General features: G+C 30.9%; 1 protein-coding gene across 1 annotated transcript; it reads right to left on the bottom strand.

Moving 5' to 3' along the window:
• Positions 1-766: 766 nt before the first annotated feature.
• On the bottom strand, positions 767-4,952 carry LOC132949418 (52 kDa repressor of the inhibitor of the protein kinase-like). The gene is made up of 12 exons (XM_061020297.1): positions 4,752-4,952; positions 4,593-4,694; positions 3,735-3,980; positions 3,550-3,668; positions 3,343-3,464; positions 3,004-3,144; positions 2,788-2,907; positions 2,213-2,703; positions 1,986-2,144; positions 1,694-1,886; positions 1,207-1,535; positions 767-1,131 (listed from the first exon to the last, which is right to left on the bottom strand). The coding sequence occupies exons 8-12, from the start codon at positions 2,636-2,638 to the stop codon at positions 1,018-1,020; spliced, it is 1,221 nt and encodes a 406-aa protein (XP_060876280.1). The 5' UTR covers positions 2,639-2,703; positions 2,788-2,907; positions 3,004-3,144; positions 3,343-3,464; positions 3,550-3,668; positions 3,735-3,980; positions 4,593-4,694; positions 4,752-4,952; the 3' UTR covers positions 767-1,017.
• Positions 4,953-21,883: the final 16,931 nt, after the last annotated feature.

The following is a 21,883-nucleotide window of genomic DNA, read 5'->3' as shown; positions in this document are numbered from 1 at the left end:
GTAACGTAATCAGTTGATAAATATTTTCTTTCATTGTTATGTTTACAATATCGAATACCTTGATGGTTAGTAGGAAAAGATCATCGCAAAGCTCACGACCAGTGATGGTAGTCGTCTATCATCACCATAGCTTCAACTAACCATAGGTTTATTTAACTAACCTTCTTATGACTCATTAGGACACTTTGAATAAAAAGATCCTGAGTTGCAGGTTGCCGAACTTAAGTGTTTGATTATCAAGTTGATCCTTTGATTGTTGACACCATGGATAGTCCACGCCTATGTTAAATACATTTCAGGCCGCGTTCCCGGAGGGGAAGGCAATTGAGGCTCCTTTATATTGATAGTCGATACTCGATATAGGTATACTTTATTTGGCCTCAATTGTTCCCCCCGAAGACCGCTGATAAGACCATTATGTCCTATCTATATCTTTATTATCTATGATGGAGCCATACCCAGCTCACTCGTGTAAACTTGTTGCTGGTTGGGATGTCAGCGCACTATTTGTTTTCCATCTTTGACCCACACGTAGCATACCAAATGTACGATTAAGAAAACACTAAAATGATTGTGCGTGGGTCAGAGAGAGAAATAAATGGTGCGCTAAAAATCTGACATCCTCTTCAGTGGCGTATTTAGGATTTTCTTGAGGGGGGGGATATAGAAATTAGAAACACATTTTCAAAGAAACCAGTCATGCAAGACTTTTTTTTTTTTTGCTAATCCCTAATTTTTAATCACTAATCAAGTATAGGTATTTTAAAAGACAATATTAATTAATGAATAGCATTTTAAGTTTAACATAATAATCTAATGAATAAAAAATATATTAATAGCTTAATATAGATTTATAATAATCAACACAATGAAATAAATTTATAAAATATTTAGCTAATTAATAATTTGTTCTGTAAAAATGTAAAATATCATATAATTATATTGATCATTGATATCTATTATCTACATAGGTATATATAACACATAGGCACATATAGCCATTTATTTGCAGTGATTTTACAAAACAAACTCCAGTCTTCTATTTTTCAGAAACAATTCATCAATGACTTCATCTGGTGTAATCTTTGTTTCTGTATGGCACGCTAATAGAGCCAATCCATTCAGTCTAGTCTATAATAACAATGAAATACACAATTTTATAAATACTTTCAATAATATATCATAATTTAAAATCTGCAAATTTACTTCATTCATACTATTCCTGAGATAAGTTTTAATTCTTTTTAAATTAGAGAATGATCGTTCAGGAGTTGTTGTTGACACTGGAAGCGTACAAAATATTTTTATCAACATGTAAATGTTGGGATAAAATTCTTTATCACAAATTTCTAATGCCTGTAATCCTGAACTAAGAATGATATTATCTGTAATTAGTTTTGTTTTCCACATATTGAATTCGGCTATGCTATTGAATTTATCTACAACGGGTGAATATATGTTCACAAGCTTATTAAATTGTTCTCGGTCATTTATCTCTAGTGGCAATGGCTGGGTTTTAAAAATGCAATCGAACCCTATAACAGTAAATATCAAATAATAAAATACTTTGGCAAATTAGTTATTTATATAGCTATTCAGTATTTGTACTTATATTATAATTTATAATAATATAATGCCAATAGAGATTTTTTTTTGAAAATATAATATAAAATATGTAATAACTAGTTTATACCTTCAAAAATACTTTTATGATTTATAAAACGCTCAGTAAGTTGTGATATAAAGTAATCAATATATGGTAAAAATACTGTTACACGATAGTATTGTTCGGTAGAATGATTTTGTAAATTTGGATTAGCTCTATGTGTTTGTTTAGAAGAAATTTTTTTCTCTAGCAATTCAATTCCAACATCATCTGCCATTTTCTGTAATATATTAATAAATATTTGGGGGTATATTTATGATGTAGGTACATTATAAATATTATTTTAAATATTAAACAGTATATTAAAGTAAAAGATTACTTTGACATTATTATAGATAATTTTGAATTCTATTTCATTATTTTCTCTGATACATTTTAAAGTAGCTATTATATTTTCTACTATGAGTATTGTCTTTTTCAAATCAATTTGAACTTTTTGCAATTGTTTACACTGCGGAAGTCCATAAGAAAATAATACCTAAAACAAAATTTAAAAATAACACAATATATGTACCTAAATGTATATAAAATAGATATTATCTGAACCTTTATAACATTCAAAGAAATCAAAAACTCTGAATCTTTTAACGCTTTCTGAAGCATTTCAGCATCTGTTGATTCTTTCCAATCAGATATAATGTCTAACGCATTGAGAACAAATGAAAATAGTTCAGAAAAATCATTTACAGAATCATAACGTTGAATCCAACGAGTAGCACAAAGCCGTTTGAGTTGTTTTACTTGGGGTGCATTATTTGAATTCTCAATGGTATTTAAAAGAACAGAATTTCTTTTAGGGGTATTGAAAAAATTATAAACTTTTTCGATCACCCCCAAACAATTTCTGATAGGTTTTATGCCACTAGCTGTTGAAACAGCTAAATTCAGCGAATGTGCTGCACAATGTACATATATAGCGTTGGGGTATTTAGATTTCACAAAAGTCTGTACTCCTTTAAATCGACCAGCCATATTACTGGCCCCATCATAGCCTTGGCCATATAAATAATTGCAATCAATTCCACATCTGTTTAAGCCTACCAACAAAAAAATGTAATTAAATAATATAAATAAATAAAGCGAATAAATAAATAAATCATAAATGTGTTATTTACAATTACCATTTAATATTGAGTTGGCCAAGTCATAACCAGTCAAGCTATCAATTTCAAAAAACTGTAAAAAGTTCTCATGCAACTTATTGTTTTCATCAATATATCAAACACATATACTGAGTTGCTCTTTAGTCGATATGTCGGTTGTTTCATCAGCCAGAACAGAGAAACATTTACATTTATTAATCACATTAACTAGTTTCCTTAGTAAAATTGTGTTACATGACTGAATTATTTCATTTTGTATAATTGGACTCGTATATTTATTACGTTTCCCTGAACCCTCAAGAACATTACGTAAAAATTCATCTCCTTTTGCTCTGTACTTGTGAATACCACGGAAATGGCCTTGCCTTGAATTATCTAAAAAATAAAAGTTAAAAGTTGCAAACAATAATAACATGTTTTTTACAATAATAATTGTAAATCCATAATTAGCATGACTGGAGCATTATTGTCCAATAGTTATATGACATTGATAATTCAGTTTAATTATACTAAAGTATTATTATTATTAAATGGTAAAAGTTAATACAATTTAGTTTCTATATTTATGCTTACCATCTACTAAGATATCACCAAAATCTCTATGTCCTCTCAAAGCCAACTCTTCTTTACCACATAGAATTATACACTAAATAATTGGTCTTATTTTCCTTCTATTTTCTTCAATTTGTACCATTCTAAACAAATTCACAGAATCAATGTACTTCAAAAATTTAAACTTTAAAGTAAGGGTTATCATATTATGCATTTAATATTATCTACCTATTATTGGCTATGCGTTCTATTATAGACAGTTCCTTTTTTTCTATTATTTTTAAAAAGTGTTCAGAGTCTAGAACAGACAATGTATGATATTTCAAACTTCCACGAGCCCGAAAAGTCTAAAAAAAAAATGTATTAAATATTTTAGCAAATGTCTCTGGAATAAATCATTTAAATTATCAAACCTCTTTTGCCTTCTTCCAGTTGCTGAAAGCAACAGTAACAAGGCTACCCAAAGGCTGGCTTCCAACACCACCATTTTTTGCAAACAATACACAGTATTTACAGAATGTCCCATTTTTGACATTTGAATACGCCAGCCAATTAAATTCTTTTAGCCATTTATGCTGAAATCTTAAGCCACGTTTTTCATTTTTTGCAAGCAATGGGAATTTATATTCAACATCTGGTACCCATAGATTAGTTAGCACCTTGAATAAATATCATTTTAAATAACAAACTAATTAGTTTTAATAAATATTATAAAATTAAATTTAAAATATAGACATTAAATAAAAATAAATATGCATAATTTAAAAAAAATACTAATTCAATAAGTATTAATGTGTTAAGAATTGAAATAATTTATCAACTAGTATGTAACTTACAAGCTTTTTATCAGCATCTGTTAAAGATAAACATTCTACAAAATAACCTATGTCATTAGCATTGCCGAGTGTTTGATTATTTTCACAAATAAAATCATCCTTTAATAAATAATTTAAACATATTATTATATTAATGCCACAACAATAACTAGAATATATTAAACAATTTTTAAGCCAAATTATTAAATTGTATTTGTTTCCATATGTCAAGTAAAACATGCTATTTGAAGCTAATAAATATATAATATAATGCCTAAATAATTTAAGAGATCTATTTAAGTGAGTTATACATTTATAAGCTGTGACCACTGATCATAAAAGCATATAAACCTATATAAGCATAACTAATTTAGTTTTTTTTTAAGAATAACAAAGTAAACAAATTTGAAATTTGAACAATTAACTTTTTATATATTCAATGAAATAATTAATTACTTGCTGTAATCGTGAATTCGATGCCTCACTAAAACTTTCCAAAGAATTTGTGGTACATGCAGACTTGTTTACTTATGTAATTTTTCTAACTGGTGAGTTCACCTAAATATCACAAAAACTTGAATTTACATTTCAAATTTCACAAAAATTAGCACTTACTTCAGACTCGTTATTTTCATTTTCTCTTCGAATTTTTTTATTGCTTGTGAAAAATGATAACAAGGTATTCTTTTTTGATGTCATTGAAAAAAGTAGGTAAATTATATTGAAAAATAAAATACAGTATATAAATAAAAGTAAATTTGATCATAAAATATCACTTTCAATCACGAATTAATATAATATTTCTTAAATAGTTGTTTTAATACTCAATTTATTATCATTTGAGCAATGAAGTATAAACAGAACACCGAATAGTATGCATAGATTAATGATTATCATAACCAATTACTGTGTAATAGAATATTGCCTACTAGGTATATTAGATCATATTATCAAAATATCGTACATTTGTTTATGATCTAATAATAGAATACATGACACTGTGGATACAAATCAGGGACAAACGTTATCATTTGTTCCACTGAGATAAGAGATTGTGTATAATTTTGCCTATATTCACTCCTCATTAATTATAATAATATCAGATTTCATACATCGTTAGTTGTGATTTGTGATTACTGATTACAGGTAATTACAGTTGCGGTTTGCATACTAGTAGGTATATTAATGTTTATGGGAACAGACTAAAAAAAAAAAAAAGGCCAAGGGGGGGATCTATCCCCCATATCAACCCCCCCCCCCGTAAATACGCCACTGATCCTCTTAAGTGTTATCAAGTTTAAGAAGCAGTTGATTGTTGACAATTTGACATTTAACATTAATTGTGGTAGGTATTATGATTGGACAAAAGTATTTAGCGGGGCTGTGAATTTAATGCAATGAAAAAGTGTTAAATATTTGCCTGCATGTATGCACTAAAAACAGGCAAATATATGCACTGAAATATTCAAAAATATTCAAAATAATAAAATATTCAAAAAAATACTGAATGAAAACGTTTTTATTAAAATTTTTTTAAATTAATAAATAATAATTCAAATTGGTTTACACAAAAAATTCTTTATTTACACACTTGGTAGGTAGGTATGTAGGTAGGTAACGGATGAACCGAAAATATAAAAACATTTTAAGAAAATAAGCATAAATACGAAGAAATCATGAAAACATGCAATTATATTAACTAACCAGAAAAAAACGCATATTGGTAACGGTGTTGTAATAATAGGGATCTCCCCAAAAAAATACGTACTAATAGTTCAAACAAATCATAAAAGCCAACTGTAATAAATATTAATTTATGAAAAAGTATATTAAAAAGCATTATTATTATAAATGAAACAAAACTATCAACTATGGACCGTGACATAATATAGGCATTTCTATATTTTTAGCTCCATAATTTCTGTTAAAATATTAGGAAAATGTATTAAGTACCGTAAAAGTGCTAAATTTGAGTTATTACTTAAAATATTATATTCATAACAAATTATAATAGAAGGTTAGGTACTGTTATTCCACATACTTATTATAGTTTAATTTAACTACAACATTCTAGTAGAGTCTGATAAAATTTGGTTTCACGACTTTGATCATACAAACTTTAAATACTAAACTATGGGTCTGAAATTTAGTTTATATAGATCTAAATAATCCAAAACATATATTGCTTCAAAATATAAAAATAAAGTGTCTTGTATTGTAGTAGGTAGGTAACTATCAAAAAAAAAAAATTAAAAAAATCATACTTGAAATCTATGTATAATATACGTATATTGTAATAAATGATCAAATGTTTACTATAGTACATTATAAAAAATTAACTTAAGTTCAATATAATACATTATAACAGGTGTTCAAATAAACATTTCATACCACAAATTTTGTTAATTCACACAGTCTCTCTTCAATTTTAAATTTTTCTTCAAATCATCTACAAAACATAATGTTTAGTAAATTGGAAGACTTGATTAAGTATTTAATCATTTATCTAAAAGAGATGTGCCGGGTCGCCACATTAGTATATCGAGGGGCCATGGTGCAAGTGTCGTCCATAAATATCATAACATATATTATATTAGAAATACAAACTTAATATTTCACTAACAGTAAATATTATAAAAAAATATTACGAAATGTACTCTACTCATATTATATTAAGATTGTATTAGTTACAAACTCTTGAATTAAGAGTTATGTTTGAAGATTTAATTAATTTCCTAAAAGGAAATGCCTCAAGATTGCCTCAGTAGGTTGAGGGACCGTTGTTAAAGTGCCGTCCACCAATAAAGTACCGGGAAAAAAAACGATTAATTCAAATATAGAAGGTACTTATATCATATACTTTTATCAAAGTATGATTGTGTTAGTCTCAGTCTTGTGTAGATGTTATTGTCGTATGTTTTCCCAATCTAATTATACAAAATACTGAAAATTAATGAAATCACAAATATTAGTAGGTACAATAGAGAGACTGTGCATTGATTTACAAATTTGTCTTAAATTTACTTTTTGCATAGAGAATATGAAGGTGGAGATTGTAATGAAAATTAAACGCAGGGTGTTTTTGGTTGAATTGTTGTTGCGTTTATTCTCAAAAACTTATTATTTTTCATACAGACACAATTTTAATAATTTGTTGTACAGTATTTCTTTTGAATTAATTAATTATACTCTTACGAGTGTACAGATAAAATAGTTTAATAAAAGATCACATAAAACATGGGGGGGGGGGGAAGGCGTGAACATAAAACTCACGGTTTTTGGTCGGGTGTTCATTATGACGGGATCAGTAGCACGGTAATATAATTATTACCGGCGTGAACAGCTGGGCGGCTTCAGCAGTGTGACTTGGCTCGGATGTCTGTATGCTGATAAAAAAAAAAAACGACAAACGGTGTTGGACCTTCTACAATCTGTTCGGTTGGTGGTCGTACGTTGGTCGGATGGAACTGGCCGACTCGGCTCGGACGGCGGCGCTCAGTAACGGTGGACGCGTAACGACAATATATACCTCGCGACTCACTGCGGCGGTGGTGGAGGGTATATGCCGGGACAAACTGTAGAACAGGGGTCACCAATTAATATTTTCCGCGGGCCACATTAAGAATTCGGAAAATTCTCGCGGGCCATAAAAATTCAAAGTTCATAATAATTATTATAATATGCCGGTTGGTCAAAAATACTTTATTTCTAAAAAAAAAATATGTACACTTATTAATTATTATGTAACTAAAACTAATGAAAATATAATTAAATTTAATAAATATATGAAACAATAATTATCAATTAATATTTTTAATGAGAAAAATGGCAGATCTTGCTTTCAACTAGCTGCTTTAAGTCGGGGTTATGGTTTGTGGTAGCTATCTTCATCATCATTTCAAGGTGTTCGTTGGTGAGTCGGGATCGGAATTTGTTTTTGATATAATTCATTTTTGAAAAAGCAGACTCACAGACGTATGTGGAGCCAAACATTGTACACATTTTCACTGTCAATATTTAGTGTAGAATGTCCGTTCGTGGCGGCATTAAAATACCGTCCGGCTCACTATTCGCTTTTTCTCAGCGGGGAGAATGATGATGATACGCTTTGCTTAGCTTTGAAGGAGCGGCTATGCCCCGTTAACTATACCAGGCTTTTGCCTCTACTAGTGGATGAAAGTGTTGATGAGGGTGGTTATTTAAAATTGTTGGCCTATGATAGGTTAGGTAACCCATGATAGTGGATAGGGTTTGCAATGATGATACGGCGGTCGGCGGCCTGTATTTATGTAGTACAATGCTTGCCGGTCCCGATTGGAACATCGTGTGACACTTCTCTGTGTTTTGTGATGCAGCTACAGGTTTGAAGTGTTCGATAGTATCCATCTTATAGTTTGAAATGCACTGATTATTAATATGTACTTTTTGTACTTGTAATTTGTTATTTTCATAAGGAAATCTCAGTTTTTCCCGCAGGCGGCGCGCGTTCGGATTACCGTGCGTCGGCCGGCGCTATCTGTAGTTACGGGCGGCCGCGGCGGTTGCGTTCCGTCGGGGAATCCGTGTTTCTAGGCGGCGGTCGATAGTGCACTGGTAATGATGAAAACTAGAGTGCGCCACTTATGAATTGGGCACTCATTACAAGATGGATAGAAATTCGTTGATCGCTTTTATGTGCTTCAAATTGTTTACACGAGTGAGCTGGGTATGGCTCCATCATAGATAATAAAGATATAACATAATAAATAGGACATAATAGTCTTATCAGCGGTCTGATCTTCGAGGGGAACAATTGAGGCCAAATCGAGTATCGACTATCAATATAAAGGCGCCTCAATTGCCTTCCCCTCCAAGAACGCTGCCTGAAATGTATTTAAAATAGGCGTGGTCTATCAATATCTTTATAATCTATGGGCTTCATCCATAGCATGGATTAAGATGTCAACAATCAAAGGATCAACTTGATAATCAAACACTTAAGTTCAGCAACCTGCAACTCAGGATCTTTTTATTCAAAGTGTCCTAATAAGTCATAAGAAGGTTAGTTAGGTAAACCTATGGTTAGTTGAAGCTATGGTGCGATGATAGACGACTACAATCACTGGTCGTGAGCTTTGCGATGATCTTTTCCTACTAACTATAATGGTATTCGATATTGTAAACATAACAATGAAAGAAAATATTTAAATATTATTAATTTCGTTATGTTAGGTTAGGTTAGGATAGGACAGTAAATTAGACGTTAACTAATTTTCATAGTTTTTAACACGGTCTTTAAGACTGTCAGCTAGAGTTGTACCAGTATAGTTATTAAAAACTTAAATACAGTCAACATTAAATAATGATTTTTTTAACACAACAAATTATAAAAGTATTTTAAAATATAACAAAATATAATTTTATTAGGATTTTATAAGGTTTTCAATACTTACTTTACCTATTGTAAATAGAAAATGTATAAAATCAATAGTTTTAATTTAATATATAGTTTTGTGTTTTAATATCCTACTGTCAAAGAATTCTCAGGGTTTTCTTTCCACATTTTTTTACATTGTACTAAATGTAATTTTTTTCCGCACATATTTACAAAGACTAAAACAGATATCTGACTATGTTTTTATTTGCATTTAGACTTTATAGTTTGTTATTTAATATTGATTGTAGACCCAGCCAAACACAATATTATTTTAAATTAAACATTATTTTATGTCCTTCATAAATTACAATCTAATAATAGAGTCCATGCAGGACCTTTTTCTCATTTAATTTTTTTGCATCCTTTATAAATTACATTCGTTTTTATACATTTTCTTATACATGTATTACGATGATACACCTCTGATCATAATAACTGTTCGTATTATTATAATGTAAACAATACCTAGTTTTTGGATTGTAGTTAATATGTATTGCAGTATTTAGCTTCCAGCGTATTCTTTTGTTAAGTGTTATTTCACACAGATTTCTCAAACAATTTTTTTTTCAATTCATTGAACTCTAGTAGAATTTTATCTATAAATATTTTTCAAGATTAACCGGCTATACCTGGGAGTACGCTGAGTACCCGTGTACTCCTAAAGCGTGTTCCTAAAGTTAAAGTTTTTCCACATTTTTATTTTTTGTTTTCTAAAATTCATTTGCCTCCGGTCGCCAACACCTCTATTCAATTTTTTTTTAGGATTTTCATTGTAGCCAATTTTTTTAAACATTTAAAATGTTTTTAAACATTTACTTAGTAATGTGTGTTTTTAAAGTAAATTTTTTTCCAATTTTTTTTTTGTTTTCTAAAATCTATTTGCCTGCGGGCGCCACACCTCCCTTCAAATTTTTTTTTATGATTTTAACTATCTAGCTAAATATTTTAAACATCGTCAATCTATTACCCTTTGAATAATTCTTTAATGAACTAAATATTTTGAATAGTTTTTTCTGTTTAAGTTTCGGGACATTTTAGTTTGAACTTCGTTATGTGTGTTTCTACTGTAAATTTTTTTCCAATTTTTTTTTTTGATTTCTAAAATCTATTTGCCTGCGGGCGCCCACACCTCCCTTCAATTTTTTTTTTTTAGTACTGTAACTCTAGTATGTATTTACTTGAAAATTGATATTTTGGTGCCCCACGAATAGTTCTTCTTTAATGAACTAAATATTTTGAATAGTTTTTTCTAAATTTTTTTCCAATTTTTTTTTTTTGTTTTCTAAAATCTATTTGCCTGCGGGCGCCAACAACTCCCTTCAATTTTTTTTTTATGATTTTCATTGTAGCCAAATTTTTTAAACATTTAAAATGTTTTTAAACATTTACTTAGTAATGTGTGTTTTTAAAGTAAATTTCTTTCCAATTTTTTTTTCGTTTTCTAAAATCTATTTGCCTGCAGGCACCACACCTCCCTTCAATTTTTTTTTATGATTTTAACTCTAGCCAAATTTTTTAAACATTGACAATCTAGAACCCTTTGAATAATTCTTTAATGAACTAAATATTTTGAATAGTTTTTTCTGTTTAAGTTTCGGGACATTTTAGTTTGAACTTCGTTATGTGTGTTTCTACTGTAAATTTTTTTCCAATTTTTTTTTTTGTTTTCTAAAATCTATTTGCCTGCGGGCGCCCACACCTCTCTTCAATTTTTTTTATTAGTACTGTAACTCTAGTTTGTATTGACTTGAAAATTGTTTAATGAACAAAATATTTTGAATAGTTTTTTCTAAATTTTTTTTCAAATTTTTTTTTTGATTTCTAAAATCTATTTGCCTGCGGGCGCCCACACCTCCCTTCAATTTTTTTTATCAGTACTGTAACTCTAGTTTGTATTGACTTGAAAATTGATAACTTTGTGCCCCACGAATAATCCTTCTTTAATGAACTAAATATTTTGAATAGTTTTTTCTAAATTTTTTTCCAATTTTTTTTTTTTGTTTTCTAAAATCTATTTGCCTGCGGGCGCCCACACCTCCCTTCAATTTTTTTTATTAGTACTGTAACTCTAGTTTGAAAATTGTTTAATGAACAAAATATTTTGAATAGTTTTTTCTAAATTTTTTTCCAAATTTTTTTTTTGTTTTTTAAAATCTATATGCCTGCAGGCGCCAACACCTCCCTTTAATTTATTTTTTATGATTTTAACTCTAGCCAAATTATTTAAACATTGACAATCTGGTACCCTTTGATTATTCTCTAATGAACTAAATATTTTAAATAGTTTTTTCTGTTTAAGTTTCGGGACATTTTAGTTTGAACTTCGTAATGTGTGTATCTACTGTAATTTTTTTTTTTTGATTTCTAAAATCTATTTGCCTGCGGGCGCCTACACCTCCCTACAATTTTTTTTTTTTAGTACTGTAACTCTAGTATGTATTTACTTGAAAATTGATAACTTGGTGCCCCACGAATAGTTCTTCTTTAATGAACTAAATATTTTGAATAGTTTTTTCTAAATTTTTTTCCAATTTTTTTTTTTGTTTTCTAAAATTTATTTGCCTGCGGGCGCCCACACCTCCCTTCAATTTTTTTTATTAGTACTGTAACTCTAGTTTGTATTTACTTGAAAATTGTTTAATGAACAAAATATTTTGAATAGTTTTTTCTAAATTTTTTTCCAAATTTTTTTTTTGTTTTTTAAAATCTATATGCCTGCAGGCGCCAACACCTCCCTTTAATTTATTTTTTATGATTTTAACTCTAGCCAAATTATTTAAACATTGACAATCTGGTACCCTTTGATTATTCTCTAATGAACTAAATATTTTAAATAGTTTTTTCTGTTTAAGTTTCGGGACATTTTAGTTTGAACTTTGTAATGTGTGTATCTACTGTAATTTTTTTTTTTTGATTTCTAAAATCTATTTGCCTGCGGGTTCCCACACCTCCCTTCAATTTTTTTTTTTGTTGTACTGTAACTCTTGTTTGTATTGACTTGAAAATTGAAAACTTTGTGCCCCACGAATAATCCTTCTTTAATGAACTAAATATTTTGAATAGTTTTTTCTAAATTTTTTTCCAATTTTTTTTTTTTGTTTTCTAAAATCTATTTGCCTGCGGGCGCCCACACCTCCCTTCAATTTTTTTTATTAGTACTGTAACTCTAGTTTGTATTTACTTGAAAATTGTTTAATGAACAAAATATTTTGAATAGTTTTTTCTAAATTTTTTTCCAAATTTTTTTTTTGTTTTTTAAAATCTATATGCCTGCAGGCGCCAACACCTCCCTTTAATTTATTTTTTATGATTTTAACTCTAGCCAAATTATTTAAACATTGACAATCTGGTACCCTTTGATTATTCTCTAATGAACTAAATATTTTAAATAGTTTTTTCTGTTTAAGTTTCGGGACATTTTAGTTTGAACTTCGTAATGTGTGTATCTACTGTAATTTTTTTTTTTTGATTTCTAAAATCTATTTGCCTGCGGGCGCCTACACCTCCCTACAATTTTTTTTTTTTAGTACTGTAACTCTAGTATGTATTTACTTGAAAATTGATAACTTGGTGCCCCACGAATAGTTCTTCTTTAATGAACTAAATATTTTGAATAGTTTTTTCTAAATTTTTTTCCAATTTTTTTTTTTGTTTTCTAAAATTTATTTGCCTGCGGGCGCCCACACCTCCCTTCAATTTTTTTTATTAGTACTGTAACTCTAGTTTGTATTTACTTGAAAATTGTTTAATGAACAAAATATTTTGAATAGTTTTTTCTAAATTTTTTTCCAAATTTTTTTTTTGTTTTTTAAAATCTATATGCCTGCAGGCGCCAACACCTCCCTTTAATTTATTTTTTATGATTTTAACTCTAGCCAAATTATTTAAACATTGACAATCTGGTACCCTTTGATTATTCTCTAATGAACTAAATATTTTAAATAGTTTTTTCTGTTTAAGTTTCGGGACATTTTAGTTTGAACTTCGTAATGTGTGTATCTACTGTAATTTTTTTTTTTGATTTCTAAAATCTATTTGCCTGCGGGTTCCCACACCTCCCTTCAATTTTTTTTTTTGTTGTACTGTAACTCTTGTTTGTATTGACTTGAAAATTGAAAACTTTGTGCCCCACGAATAATCCTTCTTTAATGAACTAAATATTTTGAATAGTTTTTTCTAAATTTTTTCCAATTTTTTTTTTTTGTTTTCTAAAATCTATTTGCCTGCGGGCGCCCACACCTCCCTTCAATTTTTTTTATTAGTACTGTAACTCTAGTTTGAAAATTGTTTAATGAACAAAATATTTTGAATAGTTTTTTCTAAATTTTTTTCCAAATTTTTTTTTTGTTTTTTAAAATCTATATGCCTGCAGGCGCCAACACCTCCCTTTAATTTATTTTTTATGATTTTAACTCTAGCCAAATTATTTAAACATTGACAATCTGGTACCCTTTGATTATTCTCTAATGAACTAAATATTTTAAATAGTTTTTTCTGTTTAAGTTTCGGGACATTTTAGTTTGAACTTCGTAATGTGTGTATCTACTGTAATTTTTTTTTTTTGATTTCTAAAATCTATTTGCCTGCGGGCGCCTACACCTCCCTACAATTTTTTTTTTTTAGTACTGTAACTCTAGTATGTATTTACTTGAAAATTGATAACTTGGTGCCCCACGAATAGTTCTTCTTTAATGAACTAAATATTTTGAATAGTTTTTTCTAAATTTTTTTCCAATTTTTTTTTTTGATTTCTAAAATCTATTTGCCTGCGGGCGCCTACACCTCCCTACAATTTTTTTTTTTTAGTACTGTAACTCTAGTATGTATTTACTTGAAAATTGATAACTTGGTGCCCCACGAATAGTTCTTCTTTAATGAACTAAATATTTTGAATAGTTTTTTCTAAATTTTTTTCCAATTTTTTTTTTTGTTTTCTAAAATTTATTTGCCTGCGGGCGCCCACACCTCCCTTCAATTTTTTTTATTAGTACTGTAACTCTAGTTTGTATTTACTTGAAAATTGTTTAATGAACAAAATATTTTGAATAGTTTTTTCTAAATTTTTTTCCAAATTTTTTTTTTGTTTTTTAAAATCTATATGCCTGCAGGCGCCAACACCTCCCTTTAATTTATTTTTTATGATTTTAACTCTAGCCAAATTATTTAAACATTGACAATCTGGTACCCTTTGATTATTCTCTAATGAACTAAATATTTTAAATAGTTTTTTCTGTTTAAGTTTCGGGACATTTTAGTTTGAACTTCGTAATGTGTGTATCTACTGTAATTTTTTTTTTTTGATTTCTAAAATCTATTTGCCTGCGGGTTCCCACACCTCCCTTCAATTTTTTTTTTTGTTGTACTGTAACTCTTGTTTGTATTGACTTGAAAATTGAAAACTTTGTGCCCCACGAATAATCCTTCTTTAATGAACTAAATATTTTGAATAGTTTTTTCTAAATTTTTTTCCAATTTTTTTTTTTTGTTTTCTAAAATCTATTTGCCTGCGGGCGCCCACACCTCCCTTCAATTTTTTTTATTAGTACTGTAACTCTAGTTTGTATTTACTTGAAAATTGTTTAATGAACAAAATATTTTGAATAGTTTTTTCTAAATTTTTTTCCAAATTTTTTTTTTGTTTTTTAAAATCTATATGCCTGCAGGCGCCAACACCTCCCTTTAATTTATTTTTTATGATTTTAACTCTAGCCAAATTATTTAAACATTGACAATCTGGTACCCTTTGATTATTCTCTAATGAACTAAATATTTTAAATAGTTTTTTCTGTTTAAGTTTCGGGACATTTTAGTTTGAACTTCGTAATGTGTGTATCTACTGTAATTTTTTTTTTTTGATTTCTAAAATCTATTTGCCTGCGGGCGCCTACACCTCCCTACAATTTTTTTTTTTTAGTACTGTAACTCTAGTATGTATTTACTTGAAAATTGATAACTTGGTGCCCCACGAATAGTTCTTCTTTAATGAACTAAATATTTTGAATAGTTTTTTCTAAATTTTTTTCCAATTTTTTTTTTTGTTTTCTAAAATTTATTTGCCTGCGGGCGCCCACACCTCCCTTCAATTTTTTTTATTAGTACTGTAACTCTAGTTTGTATTTACTTGAAAATTGTTTAATGAACAAAATATTTTGAATAGTTTTTTCTAAATTTTTTTCCAAATTTTTTTTTTGTTTTTTAAAATCTATATGCCTGCAGGCGCCAACACCTCCCTTTAATTTATTTTTTATGATTTTAACTCTAGCCAAATTATTTAAACATTGACAATCTGGTACCCTTTGATTATTCTCTAATGAACTAAATATTTTAAATAGTTTTTTCTGTTTAAGTTTCGGGACATTTTAGTTTGAACTTCGTAATGTGTGTATCTACTGTAATTTTTTTTTTTGATTTCTAAAATCTATTTGCCTGCGGGTTCCCACACCTCCCTTCAATTTTTTTTTTTGTTGTACTGTAACTCTTGTTTGTATTGACTTGAAAATTGAAAACTTTGTGCCCCACGAATAATCCTTCTTTAATGAACTAAATATTTTGAATAGTTTTTTCTAAATTTTTTCCAATTTTTTTTTTTTGTTTTCTAAAATCTATTTGCCTGCGGGCGCCCACACCTCCCTTCAATTTTTTTTATTAGTACTGTAACTCTAGTTTGAAAATTGTTTAATGAACAAAATATTTTGAATAGTTTTTTCTAAATTTTTTTCCAAATTTTTTTTTTGTTTTTTAAAATCTATATGCCTGCAGGCGCCAACACCTCCCTTTAATTTATTTTTTATGATTTTAACTCTAGCCAAATTATTTAAACATTGACAATCTGGTACCCTTTGATTATTCTCTAATGAACTAAATATTTTAAATAGTTTTTTCTGTTTAAGTTTCGGGACATTTTAGTTTGAACTTCGTAATGTGTGTATCTACTGTAATTTTTTTTTTTTGATTTCTAAAATCTATTTGACTGCGGGCGCCCACACCTCCCTTCAATTTTTTTTATTAGTACTGTAACTCTAGTTTGTATTGACTTGAAAATTGATAACTTTGTGCCCCACGAATAATCCTTCTTTAATGAACTAAATATTTTGAATAGTTTTTTCTAATTTTTTTTCCAATTTTTTTTTTTGTTTTCTAAAATCTATTTGCCTGCGGGCGCCCACACCTCCCTTCAATTTTTTTTATTAGTACTGTAACTCTAGTTTGTATTTACTTGAAAATTGTTTAATGAACAAAATATTTTGAATAGTTTTTTCTAAATTTTTTTCCAAATTTTTTTTTTGTTTTTTAAAATCTATATGCCTGCAGGCGCCAACACCTCCCTTTAATTTATTTTTTATGATTTTAACTCTAGCCAAATTATTTAAACATTGACAATCTGGTACCCTTTGATTATTCTCTAATGAACTAAATATTTTAAATAGTTTTTTCTGTTTAAGTTTCGGGACATTTTAGTTTGAACTTCGTAATGTGTGTATCTACTGTAATTTTTTTTTTTTGATTTCTAAAATCTATTTGCCTGCGGGTTCCCACACCTCCCTTCAATTTTTTTTTTTGTTGTACTGTAACTCTTGTTTGTATTGACTTGAAAATTGAAAACTTTGTGCCCCACGAATAATCCTTCTTTAATGAACTAAATATTTTGAATAGTTTTTTCTAAATTTTTTTCCAATTTTTTTTTTTTGTTTTCTAAAATCTATTTGCCTGCGGGCGCCCACACCTCCCTTCAATTTTTTTTATTAGTACTGTAACTCTAGTTTGTATTTACTTGAAAATTGTTTAATGAACAAAATATTTTGAATAGTTTTTTCTAAATTTTTTTCCAAATTTTTTTTTTGTTTTTTAAAATCTATATGCCTGCAGGCGCCAACACCTCCCTTTAATTTATTTTTTATGATTTTAACTCTAGCCAAATTATTTAAACATTGACAATCTGGTACCCTTTGATTATTCTCTAATGAACTAAATATTTTAAATAGTTTTTTCTGTTTAAGTTTCGGGACATTTTAGTTTGAACTTCGTAATGTGTGTATCTACTGTAATTTTTTTTTTTTGATTTCTAAAATCTATTTGCCTGCGGGTTCCCACACCTCCCTTCAATTTTTTTTTTTGTTGTACTGTAACTCTTGTTTGTATTGACTTGAAAATTGAAAACTTTGTGCCCCACGAATAATCCTTCTTTAATGAACTAAATATTTTGAATAGTTTTTTCTAAATTTTTTTCCAATTTTTTTTTTTTGTTTTCTAAAATCTATTTGCCTGCGGGCGCCCACACCTCCCTTCAATTTTTTTTATTAGTACTGTAACTCTAGTTTGTATTTACTTGAAAATTGTTTAATGAACAAAATATTTTGAATAGTTTTTTCTAAATTTTTTTCCAAATTTTTTTTTTTGTTTTTTAAAATCTATATGCCTGCAGGCGCCAACACCTCCCTTTAATTTATTTTTTATGATTTTAACTCTAGCCAAATTATTTAAACATTGACAATCTGGTACCCTTTGATTATTCACTAATGAACTAAATATTTTAAATAGTTTTTTCTGTTTAAGTTTCGGGACATTTTAGTTTGAACTTCGTAATGTGTGTATCTACTGTAATTTTTTTTTTTTGATTTCTAAAATCTATTTGCCTGCGGGCGCCCCCACCTCCCTTCAATTTTTTTTTTTGTAGTACTGTAACTCTTGTTTGTATTGACTTGAAAATTGAAAACTTTGTGCCCCACGAATAATCCTTCTTTAATGAACTAAATATTTTGAATAGTTTTTTCTAAATTTTTTTCCAATTTTTTTTTTTTTGTTTTCTAAAATCTATTTGCCTGCGGGCGCCCACACCTCCCTTCAATTTTTTTTATGAGTACTGTAACTCTTGTTTGTATTTACTTGAAAATTGTTTAATGAATAAAATATTTTGAATAGTTTTTTCTAAATTTTTTTCCAAATTTTTTTTTTGTTTTTTAAAATCTATATGCCTGCAGGCGCCAACACCTCCCTTTAATTTATTTTTTATGATTTTAACTCTAGCCAAATTATTTAAACATTGACAATCTGGTACCCTTTGATTATTCTCTAATGAACTAAATATTTTAAATAGTTTTTTCTGTTTAAGTTTCGGGACATTTTAGTTTGAACTTCGTAATGTGTGTATCTACTGTAATTTTTTTTTTTTGATTTCTAAAATCTATTTGCCTGCGGGCGCCCACACCTCCCTTCAATTTTTTTTATTAGTACTGTAACTCTAGTTTGTATTGACTTGAAAATTGAAAACTTTGTGCCCCACGAATAATCCTTCTTTAATGAACTAAATATTTTGAATAGTTTTTTCTAAATTTTTTTCCAATTTTTTTTTTTTTGTTTTCTAAAATCTATTTGCCTGCGGGCGCCCACACCTCCCTTCAATTTTTTTTATTAGTACTGTAACTCTAGTTTGTATTTACTTGAAAATTGTTTAATGAACAAAATATTTTGAATAGTTTTTTCTAAATTTTTTTCCAAATTTTTTTTTTGTTTTTTAAAATCTATATGCCTGCAGGCGCCAACACCTCCCTTTAATTTATTTTTTATGATTTTAACTCTAGCCAAATTATTTAAACATTGACAATCTGGTACCCTTTGATTATTCTCTAATGAACTAAATATTTTAAATAGTTTTTTCTGTTTAAGTTTCGGGACATTTTAGTTTGAACTTCGTAATGTGTGTATCTACTGTAATTTTTTTTTTTTGATTTCTAAAATCTATTTGCCTGCGGGCGCCCACACCTCCCTTCAATTTTTTTTATTAGTACTGTAACTCTAGTTTGTATTTACTTGAAAATTGTTTAATGAATAAAATATTTTGAATAGTTTTTTCTAAATTTTTTTCCAAATTTTTTTTTTTGTTTTTTAAAATCTATATGCCTGCAGGCGCCAACAACTCCCTTCAATTTTTTTTTATGATTTTCATTGTAGCCAAATTTTTTAAACATTTAAAATGTTTTTAAACATTTACTTAGTAATGTGTGTTTTTAAAGTAAATTTTTTTCCAATTTCTTTTTCGTTTTCTAAAATCTATTTGCCTGCGGGTGCCACACCTCCCTTCAATTTTTTTTTATGATTTTAACTCTAGCCAAATTTTTTAAACATTGACAATCTAGTACCCTTTGAATAATTCTTTAATGAACTAAATATTTTGAATAGTTTTTTCTGTTTAAGTTTCGCGACATTTTAGTTTGAACTTCGTTATGTGTGTGACGCGGTCCCGCGTAATAGCTGTTTGAATTCAATTAGCCTTTTACGCGGAAAGCCGCGCTACACTTCTCAAACAAACCGCCAATCGACGACGGACGACGCCGGCGTGCGACATCCGCGCTGTGAACCGTCGGCCGGCCGTTGGGTGAACCGGATTGTAATGTTACTAGTTTTTCGGCGACCGATACGAGAGGTTCAACCCGCGGCCCGTGATCGCTGCACCACCCATCACCGTTATTCTCTTTTTTTTTCTTCTTTACAGTTTTTGTGTAGAATTTTGTTCTCCGTTGTCTGTTGTTTTTTTTTTGTTCTCTCTCATAAATACGCTACAAAATAAACAACACTCGTCGTTTCGTTACTTATTTTTTTTGTTTTTTTTTGTTCACGTGGTCAAAAGACCCTGCACCACCTCATCCTCACGACTCCTCACCGGACCGCGACAACTGGCTCCCCGTACAGGAATCACCGGTAAGTGAAAACTTATTAACTTACCCCTTACTACCACCATCATATACCCTTCCCGTTGCGCGACTTGGAGAAAAGTCCCCGACGCGATCCGACAAAAACGTGGTTAGCTGGCGAAAACGGAAAAACCGGCGTTACGTAATATATTACATAAGGACGTAACGACCAGCCACGCTGCCCGATTTACGGACGCACCGACTACACCGCACGCGACGCTCCAAAGTCCACACACACACGACGTAGGTAGGTAGGAACGCAAGAGCGTGAGAGGGCCACACCACCCCCGCCCAGCACCACCACCGATAACGTCAACACGCGATTACCTGGGACAGACATACCACATAATCGGACTGCCGCCGCCGCCGCTCAAAGCGACAGCCGCCGTCTTCCTTAATCGCAGTAGTGGGCCGGATAACGCACACACGCGCATCCGTGACAACACTCTGCGAAAACCGGTTACTGTGATCGCCCGGCAAGCGCAATAACAAAACAATAACAACCCACTGACCTACATCCCGTACGCAAATAAACACCGATAAACGGTCAACACAGCTGATCGAAGGAACGCGACGACCGTTCCACCGACAACAGCCACATTTTATATTTTCCCGTAAACAACACCGGAAAAACAACCGGACGTCATGCCGGGAAAATATATTAATGAGTTGACCGCCGCGGAGTTGCGCTACGAATGCAGGCAGCGCGAGTTGTCGGATACGGGCGCGAAGGATGATCTCGAAATCCGGTTGATACAAGACTTCACGGACCTGAACCTACAGGCCAACGAAGTCCGGTTTCCGCCTATGGAACCCGCCGGACATACCGGAAACAACCTGCCAACAGGTCAGATGCTTGACGCCGGACAAAGGGAAAACCAACCGGTAGAATCATCACCCGCCTAGCCACCGAACATCACCACCAATAACCCACCCACACCCACACACCAACAGGCTATGGACATGATTCAAGCGAGTCGTTCCATAATTAAGGAGGTACGGCAAGCGGCGGAAAACTCGGCGCATGGGCACAGTCTGGAATCGCGACTGACCATGCTCGAGGACTGCATGGCCCGCTTTGGCGACGACCAACGTCGCATTGCAGAGACAATGCGACGCCTGGAAATGGGTATGGCACGCCAAGAACCGGAACACCAACCGGAAGGGACAGCACCGACCCGCCCCCACCACACAGTATCATCGGACCACACGGAATACGGTACGAGGTACTCCGCGGCGCGCGAACCGCCGTCCGCGGGTAACCAGCACGCCGACCGTTTGGTACGGTTCGATGACACGCCTAATTTATACCATGCCCCCTCCTCCACACACACCTATGCGTCACAACAATCGACGCTGATACCATACGACGACGTATGTGCAGCGAAACATTCGCTGCCGGAGTTCCTCGGAACAACGCCTGAGGACCCGGTACGATTCATACACAAGGCGGAATCGATATTGTACCAAACGCGTATAGATAGGTCGGCCTGGACTAATATTGTCACGCAGCAGCTGAAGGGTGCAGCCAGTACATGGTAGAACACCATCAGACTACTGGACCTCACCTGGGGGCTAAGCCCGAACATAGCACATAAATATGGCACACCCCCACACGGACAACCAACTCAGGTACGAATGGT

The sequence above is a fragment of the Metopolophium dirhodum genome, chromosome 7 (assembly GCF_019925205.1).
Source record: "Metopolophium dirhodum isolate CAU chromosome 7, ASM1992520v1, whole genome shotgun sequence".
NCBI classification, from domain to species: Eukaryota; Metazoa; Arthropoda; class Insecta; order Hemiptera; family Aphididae; genus Metopolophium; species Metopolophium dirhodum.
This window is presented reverse-complemented; position numbering and strand designations above follow the sequence as displayed.

Excerpts from the sequence above, each read along its gene's own strand:
- LOC132949418 (XM_061020297.1), bottom strand. The coding sequence starts at position 2,638 with ATGGCTGGTCGATTTAAAGGAGTACAGACTTTTGTGAAATCTAAATAC. Across the intron at positions 2,145-2,212 it reads TTTCTTTGAATGTTATAAAG|GTATTATTTTCTTATGGACT; the intron begins GTTCAGATAATA and ends ATTTTGTTTTAG. Across the intron at positions 1,887-1,985 it reads TTATCTATAATAATGTCAAA|AAAATGGCAGATGATGTTGG; the intron begins GTAATCTTTTAC and ends AATATATTACAG.